Genomic DNA, 16,791 nt, shown 5'->3' on the forward strand with positions numbered 1-16,791 from the left:
TAAGAAATACACTAATTTCTCTCCCATGAGTGTCGGAATGATCTCTTGAATTTTGAATGATGTTTTGAACCATGGAAGATGTGTGTGTTGAAAAGAGCAGAGAGAGCACTAAAGAGAGAAATGATCTTCTATCAGTCTACTGTTAGGTAACTGTTAATGGGGTGTAATGGCACACTGATAAGAACAGGAGATAATTCATCTCATGGAGGAAAATGGAATTTCAGTCAAAATAACTCCTTTGTTATTAGACGTCAGTACGTGTCAGCTTTAAAACACAAATTAGCCTGCCAATAGCAATGACAAACAAACACACACACACACAGAAAAAACCCACGGACCTTTGAACAAACAGGACTCGAATCACAACACTGTCTAACCCAGGAGTCAAACATCCGGCCCGCGGGAGGGTCCAATCCGGACTGCGGGGGGGTCTAATCCCGCCCCCCGGGTAGTTTGAGTTAAAAACTAAACGCAGAGGAAACCTAACCAATTATTTGTGCGGCACCACGGATCTCATTGAAGACCGAATGGGGCATCTGGGGAAAAATGAGTTTGACACCCCTGATCTAACCCTGCCCCTTCTTTTGTACCCATAGAGAGCAGGGCACACACCATATTTACCTATAGAAGCATTTGGACCCGGTCAAGACCTTCTAGGTCATTTCCCTCATAAGAATGTTTATAACATCCACCAGGAGTACTAGAGCATTCTGGGAGGGCCTGTACATTATGCTCCCTTTTGAACTTTAGAGACCTGCGGATGTTTTCGCCACACTTCAAATGGACTCTGTGTTCAGTCTGTTAATAGAAGGTTTGGTTGTTCTTTTGTTTTCCCCATGAAATGTGTATTTGTAGCAGTGAATTCCCAGAGAGTGAATTCACAGTGCTCCCAACACCGTACATGAATAGGAGCCAGTGCACTTATGCTGCTGCTGCTATGACAACAATCTGTTTTAGTGTGGAACAGAGTGTGAGCTAATTCAGTGGCTGGAACAACAACAGGGGGAACGGAGTGGAGATAATGCTTTGTGTGTTGACGACAGGACGATGCATGCGCTGCGCAACCTAGTCACGTTGTAGAACACACACTGGCTCGCGCCTTGTGTACACACACTGACACACACACATTTAAATACACTCACTTTCTCAAACACACACACACACACACACACACAACTTAAATATGCTCACTTTCTCAAACACACACACAACTTAAATACCCTCACTTTCTCAAACACACACACACACAACTTAAATATGCTAATTTTCTTAAACACCCACACACACTTACATATGCTAGTTCAAACACACACACACAGCATCAGCATTAACATCTCTATTTTGTCTATGTACCAATCATTTCAGTCTGAAATAGTCAGGGTGTGGTATCTGCATTTCTCTCTGTCGCACCACTTCTTTCTTTAGCGTTTCTCCCTCCTCTGAAGCCTTCTTTCTGCTCATTCAATAAAACATTTTCTCTTTCTTTAACCCTCTCTCTAGCTCTTGCTCTCGTTCTACTCCTTTTTCTAACCCTGATATTTGTCTTTCCGTATCTCTTTCTCTGACCTCTGATCTCTTCCCGCTCAATCCCCCTCTTCATCACTCTCTTTCTAAACCTCTCTCTCATCCTACTCTTTCTTTCTTTCTTTCTTTCTTTCTTTCTTTCTTTCTTTCTTTCTTTCTTTCTTTGTCTCTGTATCTCTCTGTCTCTCTCCGTCTCTCTCCGTCTCTCTCTCTCTCTCTCTCTCTCTCTCTCTCTATGTCTCTGTCTCTGTCTCTCGCTCCCTCCCAGTCATTCTGACAGATGAGGAGGTGCAGCGGAAGAAAGATCTGATCCAACGGAGGAAGGATGAGGAGGCGCAGCGGGAGGCGCAGAGGGAGGCGCAGCGACCCCGGCTGAGCGAGGACCAGAGCCAGGTCATCGCCACACTGGTGGAGGCACACCACAAGACCTACGACGACTCCTACTCCGACTTCAACCGCTTCAGGGTCCGTGTCCACTCCGTTACACAAGTTTCCACTCAGTAACACCGGTCTCCACTCCATTACACCAGATTCAACTCTATAATACCAGTGTTCACTCCATAACACCAACCTCCAATTTGTAACACCAGTCTCCACTCCGATACACCAGTGTTCACACCGTAACACCAACCTCTAATTTCTAACACCAGTCTCTACTCCGTTACACCAGTATTCACTGTGTGACACCAGTCTCTACTCCGTTACACCAGTATTCACTGTGTAACACCAGTCTCTACTCCGTTACACCAGTATTCACTGTGTAACACCAGTCTCCAGCCTGTAACACCAGCCTCCACTCCGTAACACCAGCCTCCACTCCGTTACACCAGTATTCACTGTGTAACACCAGTCTCCACTCTGTTACACCAGTATTCACTGTGTAACACCAGTCTCTACTCCGTTACACCAGTATTCACTGTGTAACACCAGTCTCTACCCTGTAACACCAGCCTCCACTCCGTTACACCAGTATTCACTGTGTAACACCAGTCTCCACTCCGTTACACCAGTATTCACTGTGTAACACCAGTCTCCACTCCGTTACACCAGTATTCACTGTGTAGCACCAGTCTCTACCCTGTAACACCAGCCTCCACTCCGTTACACCAGTATTCACTGTGTAACACCAGTCTCCACTCCGTTACACCAGTATTCACTGTGTAACACCAGTCTCTATTCCGTTACACCAGTATTCACTGTGTAACACCAGTCTCTACTCCGTTACACCAGTATTCACTGTGTAACACCAGTCTCCACCCTGTAACACCAGTGCCAAGCCCGTAACATACTCCACTCAATCCAACTGGGCACAGGCATCAGTTCAACTTTTAGTTTCAATTTAGACTGGATTGCGTTGTCACCTAACGTGTGTGCACTTTGTCCAATGGGATATCTGAACTTGAAGTTAAAGTATGTACTGTACATAAAGTTAGATTTAAGTTTATTGTCCTAGAACAGGAACATCTTAGCACACCTCTTACATTACATACACAAACCACAAGGCAAACACAGCAGTAAACAAACAGTTGTAAGAGTCAGACATGAATAGTTCCCCACACCGACACCTAAAGGAGGACAGTTGTTCCTCATGGTGATAGGCCCTGATGTGACACTCCTCCCAAAGTGTGAAGCACTGGATTTAATTGTCCGATGGTAATGATGTAGACTATATTGAGTTCACGTGGTCCTGTCTGGCTCAGTAGATATAGCATGGCACTTGCAACACCAGGATTCTTTTTGTAGGGGTTGATACAATTTTTATTAGGGAAAATCAAGTCTGATATTTCAAGCTTCAGAAGCCTTTTTAATACTCAAATACACTATAAGTTTGCATTTCCGCTGTGCAGGACAATTCTTACCAACAAACAAATTAAGATCCCACATCTGTAAATGGCATATATTACTATATATATTATATTACATGTTTGTTTTCCTTTAGCCTCCGGTCCGTGAAGGCCCAGTGACACGCAGTGCAAGCAGAGCTGCTTCTCTCCACTCTCTGTCTGATGCCTCATCTGACTCCTTCAGCCACTCTCCAGGTAAACCACACTCACAAGTGAAACCGACGTCAGTGTGCTGCTAACAGCTCCTCTTCCTCCAATGTCCCTGTCCCCTTACTAGGCTCGAAACCGGTGGTCCTCTGATCGCAAACACAGGTGACCGCCCTCCTTGACAACATACCGATAGTTGTTTTATAGGAAAGGATCCAATTCGATAGCGCCATTTCAAGCTAGCTATGGAGTGAGTGTTATGGCACATTCTTACCTCTGTTACACACGCACACACAGACAGATAGACAGAAAAATGTGCAAAATGTGAGAAATTAAGAATCGACGGGTAAAGCTGACACACATAGAGGGGATGAAGGAGATCTCACAGAGGGGGATGAAGGAGATCTCATAGAGAGGAGAGGGGATGAAGGAGATCTCACAGAGAGGGGATGAAGGAGATCTCACAGAGAGGGGATGAAGGAGATCTCACAGAGAGGGGATGAAGGAGATCACACAGAGAGGGGATGAAGGAGATCTCACAGAGAGGGGATGAAGGAGATCACAGAGAGGGGATGAAGGAGATCTCACAGAGGGAGGAGGGAGATCTTACAGAGGGGGATGCATCTCGCAGAGAGGGGATGAAGGAGATCTCACAGAGACGAGATGAAGGAGCTCACACAGAGATGGGATGAAGGAGATCTCACAGAGAGGGGATGAAGGAGCTCACACAGAGAGGGGATGAAGGAGATCTCACAGAGAGGGGATGAAGGAGATCTCACAGAGAGGGGATGAAGGAGATCTCAGAGAGGGGATGAAGGAGATCTCACAGAGGGAGGATGCATGAGATCACAGAGGGGGGATGCATGAGATCTCACAGAGAGGGGATGAAGGAGATCTCACAGAGACGAGATGAAGGAGCTCACACAGAGATGGGATGAAGGAGATCTCACAGAGAGGGGATGAAGGAGCTCACACAGAGAGGGGATGAAGGAGATCTCATAGAGAGGAGGGGATGAAGGAGATCTCATAGAGAGGAGAGGGGATGACAAAGATCTCACACTTATTGGTGTTATTTGCCATCAGTGACTGCTTCCTTTGTACTCGTATGTGTGATTGTGTGTGTGTATCAATCCTTCATGCTGTTTTACTCAGAATTCCCAGAGGTTTCTCTGGACCCCCTGCAGACCTTTCAGACCACTGTCTGCCAGGAGTTAATAAGAGATCATTAAGACAACCAGTCATAATGGAGCCAACACACAGAGAGGCACGGCCCTCCCAGCCTGCGTCATGTCTCTCTATCATTCTTTCTTTCTCTCCCTCTCTTTCTCTCTCACTATTTATTTCTCTCTCTCATCTAAGTTGTTTTTGACGGTCATCGTGATCTCTTCCTCCATGAACAAACCTTGGTCATTCATTAGATTTAAGTGTGTGTGTGTGTGTGTGTGTGTGTGTGTGTGTGTGTGTGTGTGGTTTACCACATGTAAGTTTGTCTCTGACCGAAAGGGATGTCTTTCTTGTGTTTTCATGTTTTCACTCCCTAGCCTTCTCTGTCTCTCCATGTTTTCTAGCCTTCTCTGTCTCTCCTCCCTAGCCTTCTCTGTCTCTCCATGTTTTCACTCCCTAGCCTTCTCTGTCTCTCCATGTTTTCACTCCCTAGCCTTCTCTGTCTCTCCATGTTTTTCTAGCCTTCTCTGTCTCTCCATGTTTTCACTCCCTAGCCTTCTCTGTCTCTCCATGTTTTCACTCCCTAGCCTTCTCTGTCTCTCCATGTTTTCACTCCCTAGCTGTCTCTCCATGTTTTCTCCCTGTCTCTCCATGTTTTCACTCCCTAGCCTTCTCTCTCTCTCCATGTTTTCACTCCCTAGCCTTCTCTGTCTCCCCATGTTTTCAATCCCTAGCCTTCTCTGTCTCTCCATGTTTTCACTCCCTAGCCTTCTCTGTCTCTCCATGTTTTCACTCCCTAGCCTTCTCTGTCTCTCCATGTTTTCACTCCCTAGCCTTCTCTGTCTCTCCATGTTTTCACTCCCTAGCCTTCTCTGTCTCTCTCCATGTTTTCACTCCCTAGCCTTCTCTGTCTCCCCATGTTTTCAATCCCTAGCCTTCTCTGTCTCTCCATGTTTTCACTCCCTAGCCTTCTCTGTCTCCCCATGTTTTCACTCCCTAGCCTTCTCTCTCTCTTCATGTTTTCACTCCCTAGCCTTCTCTGTCTCCCCATGTTTTCAATCCCTAGCCTTCTCTGTCTCTCCATGTTTTCACTCCCTAGCCTTCTCTGTCTCTCCATGTTTTCACTCCCTAGCCTTCTCTGTATCACCATGTTTTCACTCCCTAGCCTTCTCTGTCTCTCCATGTTTTCACTCCCTAGCCTTCTCTGTCTCTCCATGTTTTCACTCCCTAGCCTTCTCTGTCTCTCCATGTTTTCACTCCCTAACCTTTTTCTCTGTCTCTCCATGTTTTCACTCCCTAGCCATGTTTTCTCTGTCTTACCATGTTTTCACTCCCTAGCCTTTTCTCTCTCTCTCTCCATGTTTTCACTCCCTAGCCTTCTCTGTCTCTCCATGTTTTCACTCCCTAGCCTTCTCTGTCTCTCCATGTTTTCACTCCCTAGCCTTCTCTGTCTTACCATGTTTGTCTCTCCATGTTTCTCACTCCTCCCTAGCCTTTTCTGTCTTACCATGTTTTCACTCCCTAGCCTTTTCTGTCTTACCATGTTTTCACTCCCTAGCCTTTTCTGTCTTACCATGTTTTCACTCCCTAGCCTTCTCTGTCTTACCATGTTTTCACTCCCTAGCCTTTTCTGTCTTACCATGTTTTCACTCCCTAGCCTTTTCTGTCTTACCATGTTTTCACTCCCTAGCCTTCTCTGTCTTACCATGTTTTCACTCCCTAGCCTTTTCTGTCTTACCATGTTTTCACTCCCTAGCCTTCTCTGTCTTACCATGTTTTCACTCCCTAGCCTTTCTGTCTTACTCCATGTTTTCACTCCCTAGCCTTCTCTCTGTCTCTCCATGTTTTCACTCCCTAGCCTTCTCTGTCTCTCCATGTTTTCACTCCCTAGCCTTCTCTGTCTCTCCATGTTTTCACTCCCTAGCCTTCTCTGTCTTACCATGTTTTCACTCCCTAGCCTTTTCTGTCTTCCATGTTTTCACTCCCTAGCCTTTTCTGTCTTCCATGTTTTCACTCCCTAGCCTTCTCTGTCTTACCATGTTTTCACTCCCTAGCCTTCTCTGTCTTACCATGTTTTCACTCCCTAGCCTCTGCCATGTTTTCACTCTAGCCTTCTCTGTCTTACCATGTTTTCAGCCTCCCTAGCCTTCTCTGTCTTACCATGTTTTCACTCCCTAGCCTTCTCTGTCTTCCATGTTTTCACTCCCTAGCCTTCTCTGTCTTACCATGTTTTCACTCCCTAGCCTTCTCTGTCTTACCATGTTTTCACTCCCTAGCCTTCTCTGTCTTACCATGTTTTCACTCCCTAGCCTTCTCTGTCTTACCATGTTTTCACTCCCTAGCCTTCTCTGTCTTACCATGTTTTCACTCCCTAGCCTTTCTGTCTTACCATGTTTTCACTCCCTAGCCTTCTCTGTCTCTCCATGTTTTCACTCCCTAACCTTTTCTCTCTCTCCATGTTTTCACTCCCGAACCTTCTCTGTCTCTCCATGTTTTCACTCCCTAGCCTTCTCTGTCTCTCCATGTTTTCACTCCCTAACCTTTTCTCTCTCTCCATGTTTTCACTCCCGAACCTTCTCTGTCTCTCCATGTTTTCACTCCCTAGCCTTCTCTGTCTCTCCATGTTTTCACTCCCTAGCCTTCTCTGTCTCTCCATGTTTTCACTCCCTAGCCTTCTCTGTCTTACCATGTTTTCACTCCCTAGCCTTCTCTGTCTCTCCATGTTTTCCTCCCTAGCCTTCTCTGTCTCTCCATGTTTTCACTCCCTAGCCTTCTCTGTCTCTCCATGTTTTCACTCCCTAGCCTTGTCTCTCCATGTTTTCTGTCTGTCTTCCATGTTTTCACTCCCTAGCCTTCTCTGTCTCTCCATGTTTTCACTCCCTAGCCTTCTCTGTCTCTCCATGTTTTCACTCCCTAGCCTTCTCTGTCTTACCATGTTTTCACTCCCTAGCCTTCTCTGTCTCTCCATGTTTTCACTCCCTAGCCTTCTCTGTCTCTCCATGTTTTCACTCCCTAGCCTTCTCTGTCTCTTCCATGTTTTCACTCCCTAGCCTTCTCTGTCTCTCCATGTTTTCACTCCCTAGCCTTTTCTGTCTTCCATGTTTTCACTCCCTAGCCTTCTCTGTCTCTCCATGTTTTCACTCCCTAGCCTTTTTCTCTGTCTCTCCATGTTTTCACTCCCTAGCCTTCTCTGTCTCTCCATGTTTTCACTCCCTAGCCTTCTCTGTCTCTCCATGTTTTCACTCCCTAGCCTTCTCTGTCTCTCCCATGTTTTCTGTCTCCCTAGTTTTTCCCTCTCTGTCTCTCCATGTTTTCACTCCCTAGCCTTTTTCTCTGTCTCTCCATGTTTTCACTCCCTAGCCTTCTCTGTCTCTCCATGTTTTCACTCCCTAGCCTTCTCTGTCTCTCCATGTTTTCACTCCCTAGCCTTCTCTGTCTCTCCATGTTTTCACTCCCTAGCCTTCTCTGTCTCTCCATGTTTTTCTAGCCTCTGTCTCTCCATGCCTTCTCTGTCTCACCATGTTTTCACTCCCTAGCCTTCTCTGTCTCTCCATGTGTTTTCACTCCCTAGCCTTCTCTGTCTCTCCATGTTTTCACTCCCTAGCCTTCTCTGTCTCTCCATGTTTTCACTCCCTAGCCTTCTCTGTCTCTCCATGTTTTCAGCCTTCTCTGTCCTAGCCTTCTCTGTCTCTCCATGTTTTCACTCCCTAGCCTTCTCTGTCTCTCCATGTTTTCACTCCCTAGCCTTCTCTGTCTCTCCATGTTTTCACTCCCTAGCCTTCTCTGTCTCTCCATGTTTTCACTCCCTAGCCTTCTCTGTCTCTCCATGTTTTCACTCCCTAGCCTTCTCTGTCTCTCCATGTTTTCACTCCCTAGCCTTCTCTGTCTCTCCATGTTTTCACTCCCTAGCCTTCTCTGTCTCTCCATGTTTTTCTACTCCCTAGCCTTCTCTGTCTCTCCATGTTTTCACTCCCTAGCCTTCTCTGTCTCTCCATGTTTTCACTCCCTAGCCTTCTCTGTCTCACCATGTTTTCACTCCCTAGCCTTCTCTGTCTCTCCATGTTTTCACTCCCTAGCCTTCTCTGTCTCTCCATGTTTTCACTCCCTAGCCTTCTCTGTCTCTCCATGTTTTCACTCCCTAGCCTTCTCTGTCTTACCACGTTTTCACTCCCTAGCCTTTTCTCTCTCTCTCTCCATGTTTTCACTCCCTAGCCTTCTCTGTCCGTGTTCCATTCCCTTTCCCCTTTTTCAGAAGAATCAATGGATACTAATCTGACGGGAATGTTGTTTTTCTCCTATGAGTTTCTAACTCTCTCCCTCCCTCCCTCCCTCCCTCCATATAGAGTCTGTGGACACTAAGCTGATGAACTTCAGTAACCTGCTGATGATGTACAAGGACCACGGTGGCAGCCCGGACTCTAACGACGATGACGGCTCCAAGCTCTCCATGTTGCCCCACCTGGCCGACCTGGTCAGCTACAGCATCCAGAAGGTCATTGGTTTCGCTAAGATGATCCCCGGTTTCAGGTGAGTGTGTGTGGGTTAATGGGTGGTTTGTGTGGATGGGTGGGGTGAGGAGGGTAAAGGGTGTATGTGTGTGTTTAGTTAAAGTATGTGATTTTTAAATGTGTTGAACTGAATTTACAGCACATTTAAATACCAAAAATGTGTGCATGCATGCGTGTGTGTGTGTATGTTTGTGTGTTTGTGTGGGCCTGCATGTGTGTGTGTGTGTGTGTGTTTGTGCGGGCCTGCATGTGTGTGTGTGTGTGTGTTTGTGCGGGCCTGCATGTGTGTGTGTGTGTGTGTGTGTGTGTGCGTGTGTTTGTGCGGGCCTGCATGTGTGTGTGTGTGTTTGTGTGGGCCTTCAAAGTACACTTTTTCCAAGAATAACCTTTGCACACGGCAGAATAACCTGAGCACACGGCAGCAGATGGATTACAGTAACATACACTAATGAAAATACTATTGTGTTCTTTGAAATACATTTATGTTGCAGTCAAAATGGCTGCTCATTAATGGAGTACAGGGGGGTAGCGAGGCCCAGCAGTTTAAGTGTTAAGAGTCTGAGTGTTCCTTCACAGAAGGACAAGTGTGCCTACACATGCAATTATTTCTGTTATCTTTTATTATCATCAGATGATATGTCATAAAGATTGATGTTTGACAGAGTAAAGTGGCAAAGTAAGGTCGAGGATATGGTCAGGCATTGTTAGTAATGTTCATGTAGGTCTTCTGATCGGAGAAGAGCATTGAGGCTTGTCAGTGCTGCACAATTATATAGCCATTATATAGTAATTGCTTCTCTCAGAATAAATATACATATTGAATGTCTTACTACAACTGATTCTTCAGTTGTATTGTTTATGTTTTTGCTGTCTTTGTCGTGCTTCAAAATATGTTTAAAACTAGTCCTTGCATCCATAGCTACGTTTATGCATTTGAGAGTGGTTATGTTTCTCCAGTACCAAGTGGCAAAGGCAGTCTGTTGCAATTAAAGCTTGTGCCTTTAACATCACACCGAATATGTGATTGGTTGACGAGGTCAAAGGTTATCATCGTATGTCATTAAATAATTACGTTTACCCTGAAGTAATACAACAAAATGTTTCAATTCAATGTAGTCAAAACAACTGTATTTTATCCCTTGAGGGGCTATAATATCTCTTCAGAAGGGAAGGCCACTGAAGGGAAGGCCACTGAAGGGGAGGCCACAGAAGGGAAGGCCACTGAAGGGAAGGCCACTGAAGGGAAGGCCACTGGGAAGGCCACAGAAGGGAAGGCCACAGAAGGGAAGGCCACAGAAGGGAAGGCCACTGAAGGGAAGGCCACTGAAGGGAAGGCCACTGAAGGGAAGGCCACTGAAGGGAAGGCCACTGAACACACCACATCAGCCGTAACCAGTATGACATGTAAATCCTGCCGTGGGGATATGACAGAGTTTCTTGGAAACTCAGAACTTTTGCCATGCTGGATATGTGATAGGTTTCTTGGGAAACTTTTTTGATTGCTTTCTTTTGCCCCAGGACGTAAGGGCTCCGTTGTTGTACAGTGTTTACTCTTGTGGAGTTTGTCGACGGGCCATCACTCAGTGTCACAGAGGCCAGGGATAGGGCACGTCCAGACTAGCTATGACTTGTCTTTCCAGACCATCACCATTCCCTTCTCCCCTCTCTCTTGGGATGATGATGATGGATGCTACCGGATTAACTCTGGAGTGTTTACACATGTATGATCTGATATCGAAGCTTTGAAACCACCCAAAGTGTGTGTGTGGTGTGCTTGTGTGTGTGTGCATAATATTGTATGTGTGTGTGAGGGTGTACAGTCGTGGCCAGAAGTTTTGAGAATGACACAAATATACATTTTCACAAAGTCTGCTGCTTCAGTGTCTTTAGATATTTTTGTCAGATGTTACTATGGAATACTGAAGTATAATTACAAGCATTTCATAAGTGTCATAATCAATGCTTGGAGTTTGTCAGAATTTGTGGGTTTTTGTTTGTCCACCCGCCTCTTGAGGATTGACCACAAGTTCTCAATGGGATTAAGGTTTGGGGAGTTTCCTGACCATGGACCCAAAATATCGATGTTTTGTTCCCCGAGCCACTTAGTTATCACTTTTGCCTTATGGCTAGGTGCTTCATCATGCTGGAAAAGGCATTGTTCATCACCAAACTGTTCCTGGATGGTTGGGAGAAGTTGCTTTCGGAGGATGTGTTGGTACCATTCTTTATTCATGGCTGTGTTCTTAGGCAAAATTGTGAGTGAGCCCACTCCCTTGGCTGAGAAGCAACCCCACACATGAATGGTCTCAGGATGCTTTACTGTTGTCATGACACAGGACTGATGGTAGCGCTCACCTTGTCTTCTCCGGACAAGCTTTTTTCCAGATGCCCCAAACAATCGGAAAGGGGATTCATCAGAGAAAATGACTTTACCCCAGTCCTCAGCAGTCCAATCCCTGTAACTTTTGCAGAATATCAGTCTGTCCCTGATGTTTTTCCTGGAGATAAGTGGCGTCTTTGCTGCCCTTCTTGACACCAGGCCATCCTCCAAAAGTCTTCGCCTCACAGTGCGTGCAGATGCACTCACACCTGCCTACTACCATTCCTGAGCATGCTCTGTACTGGTGGTGCCCCGATCCCGCAGCTGAATCAAGTTTAGGAGACGTTGTGAAGCCTTCTTCACAACAATTGAACCGCTCTCCTTGAAGTTCTTGATGATCCGATAAAGGGTTGATTTAGGTACAATCTTACTGGCAGCAATATCCTTGCCTGTGAAGCTCTTTTTGTGCAAAGCAATGATGACGGCACGTGTTTCAGGTAACCTTGCAGGTAACCATGATTGACTGAGGAAGAACAATGATTCCAAGCACCACCCTCCTTTTGAAGCTTCCAGTCTGTTATTAGAACTCAATCAGCATGACAGAGTGATCTCCAGCCTCGTCTTCGTCAACACTCACGCCTGTGTTAACGAGAGAATCACTGACATGATGTCAGCTGGTCCTTTTGTGGCAGGGCTGAAATGCAGTGGAAATGTTTTTGGGGGATTCAGTTCATTTGCATGGCAAAGAGGGACTTTGCAATTCATTGCAATCCATCTGATCACTCTTCATAACATTCTGGAGTATATGCAAATTGCCATCATACAAACTGAGGCAGCAGACTTTGTTAAAATTAATATTTGTGTCATTCTCAAAACTTTTGGCCACGACTGTACATGCGTGAGATACAGTGCCTTACAAAGCCCAGACAACTATTTATCTTGATTGCACAACACAAGTGCTCAAACCAATCGACATGCACTCAGTATCCAGTTTATAAGGTACAACCATCTAGTAGCAGGTCGGACCCCCCTTTGCCTTCAGAACAGCCTGAATTCTTCGGGGCACGGATTCTACAAGGTGTGGCATTCAAACATTGCTCATTTGGGATCAAGGGACCTAACTTGTGCCAGGAACACACTCCCCACACCATTACACCACCACCAGCTTGTACTGTTGACACCAGGCAGGATAGCGTCATGGACTCATGCTGCTTGCCCCAAATCCTGACTCTGCCATCAGCATGACGCAACAGGTACCGGGATTCGTCGGACTAGGCAATGTGTTTCCCCTCCTCAATGTGCCCACTGGAGCCGCTTCTTCTTGTTTTTAGCTGATATGAATTGAACTGGGTGTGGTCGTCTGCTGCAATAGCCCATCCCTGACAATGACCGACGAGTTGTGTGTTCCGAGATGCAATTCTGCACACCATTTTTGTACTGCTCCTGTATTTTGTGGCCCACCTGTTAGCTTGCACGATTCTTGCCATTATCCTTCGACCTCTTTCATCAACTAACTGTTTTCGCCCCTAGGACTGCCGCTGACTGGATGTTTTTTGTTTGTCGCACCATTATCGCTAAAACCTAGACACCGTTGTGCGTGAAAATCCCAGCAGGCTCGACATTTCTAAGATACTGGAACAAGGGTGCTTGGCACCTACGATCATACCACACTCAAAGTTGCTTAGGTCTCTAGTTTTGCCCATTCTAACGTTCAATCAAATAGTAACTGAACAGTCTAATTTTAAAAATCTACAACCCCATCCTTTAAACCTTTGTCTGATCATAACCGGACCGTAAACCCACTGTTTATGGCCACTGTCAAACGGGATTTCTTTCTTTTCATAGGGGCCATCTTTCTGGGCCACGTTCATTAAGTACCAAACAGAAGAAACAGACTGAAACAGGGAGGGGGACTACCTGAACTTGTCCAATGAGAAACATTTGTTTAGCTTTGTTTGCTACGGTGTACACTAATGAATACACCCCTGGTTGTAATCCTTCCAGGGAGCTGACGCCTGAGGACCAGATCGCCCTGCTCAAGTCAAGCGCCATCGAGGTGATCATGCTGCGCTCAAACCAGTCCTTCAACCTGGAGGATATGTCCTGGAGCTGTGGTGGGCCCGACTTCAAGTACTGCGTCACCGACGTCACTAAAGGTAAGACTGAGGCAGGCTAACACACACACCCTTTCTAACCATCGATGTTGCTGAAGGTGAGTGGAAAAGGATAACACACACACCCTTTCTAACCATCGATGTTGCTGAAGGTGAGTGGAAAAGGATAACACACACACCCTTTCTAACCATCGATGTTGCTGAAGGTGAGTGGAAAAGGATAACACACACACCCTTTCTAACCATCGATGTTGCTGAAGGTGAGTGGAAAAGGATAACACATACAGGTGCATACACACAACACACACAGATACACCTTTTCCAACTAGGAGTACGTACTCTAAAACGCTAAGACACTTGAGCAGCAGAGCCAGTCGGACCCATCCACAGACCCCCAAGGCTTTCATTTGCTTTTCAAACAAGCCCAGGGTATTTTTACAGATCAACCAAAGAATATCACTCCTGACCTAGACTCTCTCACAAAGCATCTAGTGCAGCGTTCCCCAATCTCAGTCCTGGGGACCCCAATGTGTGCGACTTTTGTTTTTTGCCCTAACACTTCACAGCTGATTCAAATGATCAAAGCTTGAGGATTAGTTGACTATGTGAAATCAATATTAATTATTATTATTTTATTATCTTTTGGTATTTGTTTCGTTAGTCCATTGTTGATATATTCCCAAAATGTTTTGTATGTCAGCAATCAAGTTTTCATGATATATAACTTTCAGAATAAAGAAATACAGCCACTGCGTTTTGCATTATATGATGCAAAAACACTCCAATCTCTTTCATAAGTTCTTTAAACAATAACAGCTAAATTACAAACATTTCAGAAAATGTATATATAGGGTTTTGGAAATAAACTCTTCAAATAGAGATGATCAATAGTTACCAATTAAACAATTGATAACACATAAGCATACCTTTTGGTTGTGAAGTTAGCAGCCTCCTTTCCAGTTTCTGGATCATAACAAATGTAAAAAGGTGTTTATGATCCAGAAATTACAAACAGGAGGCCTGTTTCTTTATCTATCAATTAACACCTAACTAAAGAGAACTATATGTTTCCATCCATAACGCTATATCATGTATGATTTACTGTTAATACATTTCTCATCTCATGAAACCACACAAATGCTTAGTTAGGGAAACCATATATCAACAGTGATTAATTAGCTGGGCCCTTGTTATATTCACATTCGCATTACAGTCATTTAGCGGGCCCTCTTATCCAGAGAGACTTACAGGAGCAATTAGGGTTACTGACCCAATCTCTTAACCACTAGCCTACCTGCCATCATCTAGGAGTGCTGATTTAGGATCAGTTTAAATCATAATGAATGAGAGAGCTGATCCTGGATCCTACTCTGAGATGACAATCACTGTTTGCTGAAAATAATCACAGTTAGCTGATAACAATCACTCTTAGCTGATAACAATCACTGTTAGCTTAAAATAATCACTGTTAGCTGATAACAATCACTGTTAGCTTAAAATAATCACTGTTAGCTGATAACAATCACTGTTAGCTTAAAATAATCACTGTTAGCTGATAACAATCACTATTAGCTTAAAATAATCACAGTTAGCTGATAACAATCATTCTTAGCTGATAACAATCACTTAGCTTAAAATAATCACTGTTAGCTGATAACAATCACTGTTAGCTTAAAATAATCACTGTTAGCTGATAACAATCACTGTTAGCTTAAAGTAATCACTGTTAGCTGATAACAATCACTGTTAGCTGATAACAATCACTGTTAGCTTAAAATAATCACTGTTAGCTGATAACAATCACTGTTAGCTTAAAATAATCACTGTTAGCTGATAACAATCACTGTTAGCTTAAAATAATCACTGTTAGCTGATAACAATCACTGTTAGCTTAAAATAATCACTGTTAGCTGATAACAATCACTGTTAGCTGATAACAATCACTTTTCGTATACATAGACATATGATATATCACACACATGATATACAGTGCCTTCAGAAAGTATTCAGACCCCTTGACTTTTTCCACATGTTGTTATGTTACAGCCTTATTCTAAAATTGATTAAATAGTTTTTTCCCTCATCAATCTACACACAATACCCCATAATGACAAAGCAAAAACAGATTTTTAGAATTGTTGTTCAAATTTATGAACCCCCCCGCAATATCACATTTACATAAGTATTCAGACCCTTTACTCAATACTTTCTTGAAGCACCTTTGGCAGCGATTACAGACTAGTCTTCTTGGGTATGACGCTACAAGTTTGGACACCTGTATTTGGGGAGTTGCTCCCATTCTTCTCTGCAGATCCTCTCAAGCTCTGTCAGGTTGGATGGGGAGCGTTGATGCACAGCTATTTTCAGGTCTCTCCAGAGATGTTCGATCGTGTTCAAGTCCGGGCTCTGGCTGGGCCACTCAAGGACATTCAGAGGCTTTTCCTGAAGCCACTCCTCCTTTGTCTTGGCTGTGTGCTTAGGTTCGTTGTCCTGTTGGAAGGTGAACCTTCGCCCCAGTCTGAGGTCCTGAGCACTCTGGAGCAGGATCTCTCTGTACTTTGCTCCATTAATCTTTGCCTCAATCCTGACTAGTCTCCTAGTCCCTCCCACTGAAAAACATCCCCACAGTATGATGCTGCCACCACCATGTTTCACAGTAGGGATGGTGTCAAGTTTCCTCCAGGCGTGACGCTTGGCATTCAGGCCAGAGAATCTTGTATCTCATGGTCTGAGGTGCCTTTTGGCAAATTCCAAGCGGGCTGTCTTGAGCCTTTTACTGAGGAGTGGCTTCCGTCTGACCACTCTAAAATAAAAGCCTGATTGGTGGAGTGCTGCAGAGATTGTTTTTCATCTGGAAGGTTCTCCCATCTCCACAGAGGAACTCTAGAGCTCTGTTAGAGTGACCATCGGGTTCTTGTTCACCTCCCTGACCAAGGCCCTTCTCCCCCGATTGCTCAGTTTGGCCAGGCGGCCAGCTCTAGGAAGAGTCTTGGTGGTTCCAAACTTCTTCCATTTAAGAATGTGGGAGGCCACTGTGTTCTTGGGGACCTTCAATGCTGCAGAAATGTTTTTCTGTCTCGGAGCTCTACTGACAATTCCTTGGACCTCATGGCTTGGTTTGTACTCTGACATGCACTGTCAACTGTGGGACCTTATATAGAGAGGTGTGT

The 16,791-nt window shown here is 44.9% G+C and overlaps 1 protein-coding gene across 3 annotated transcripts in view; it reads left to right on the plus strand.

Annotated features, from left to right (window-relative positions):
- Nucleotides 1-16,791, plus strand: part of LOC112246240 (vitamin D3 receptor B-like) — a 101,904-nt gene that overhangs the window by 71,359 nt on the left and 13,754 nt on the right. For all 3 annotated transcript variants that reach the window (XM_042324770.1, XM_042324769.1, XM_042324771.1), the window contains 4 exons: nucleotides 1,793-1,989; nucleotides 3,464-3,563; nucleotides 9,023-9,206; nucleotides 13,512-13,663. In XM_042324770.1, the coding sequence (XP_042180704.1) occupies nucleotides 1,793-1,989; nucleotides 3,464-3,563; nucleotides 9,023-9,206; nucleotides 13,512-13,663 (633 nt within the window). The remainder of the gene's footprint in view (nucleotides 1-1,792; nucleotides 1,990-3,463; nucleotides 3,564-9,022; nucleotides 9,207-13,511; nucleotides 13,664-16,791) is intronic.

This window comes from Oncorhynchus tshawytscha, linkage group LG07 (genome assembly GCF_018296145.1).
Source record: "Oncorhynchus tshawytscha isolate Ot180627B linkage group LG07, Otsh_v2.0, whole genome shotgun sequence".
Classification (NCBI taxonomy): domain Eukaryota; kingdom Metazoa; phylum Chordata; class Actinopteri; order Salmoniformes; family Salmonidae; genus Oncorhynchus; species Oncorhynchus tshawytscha.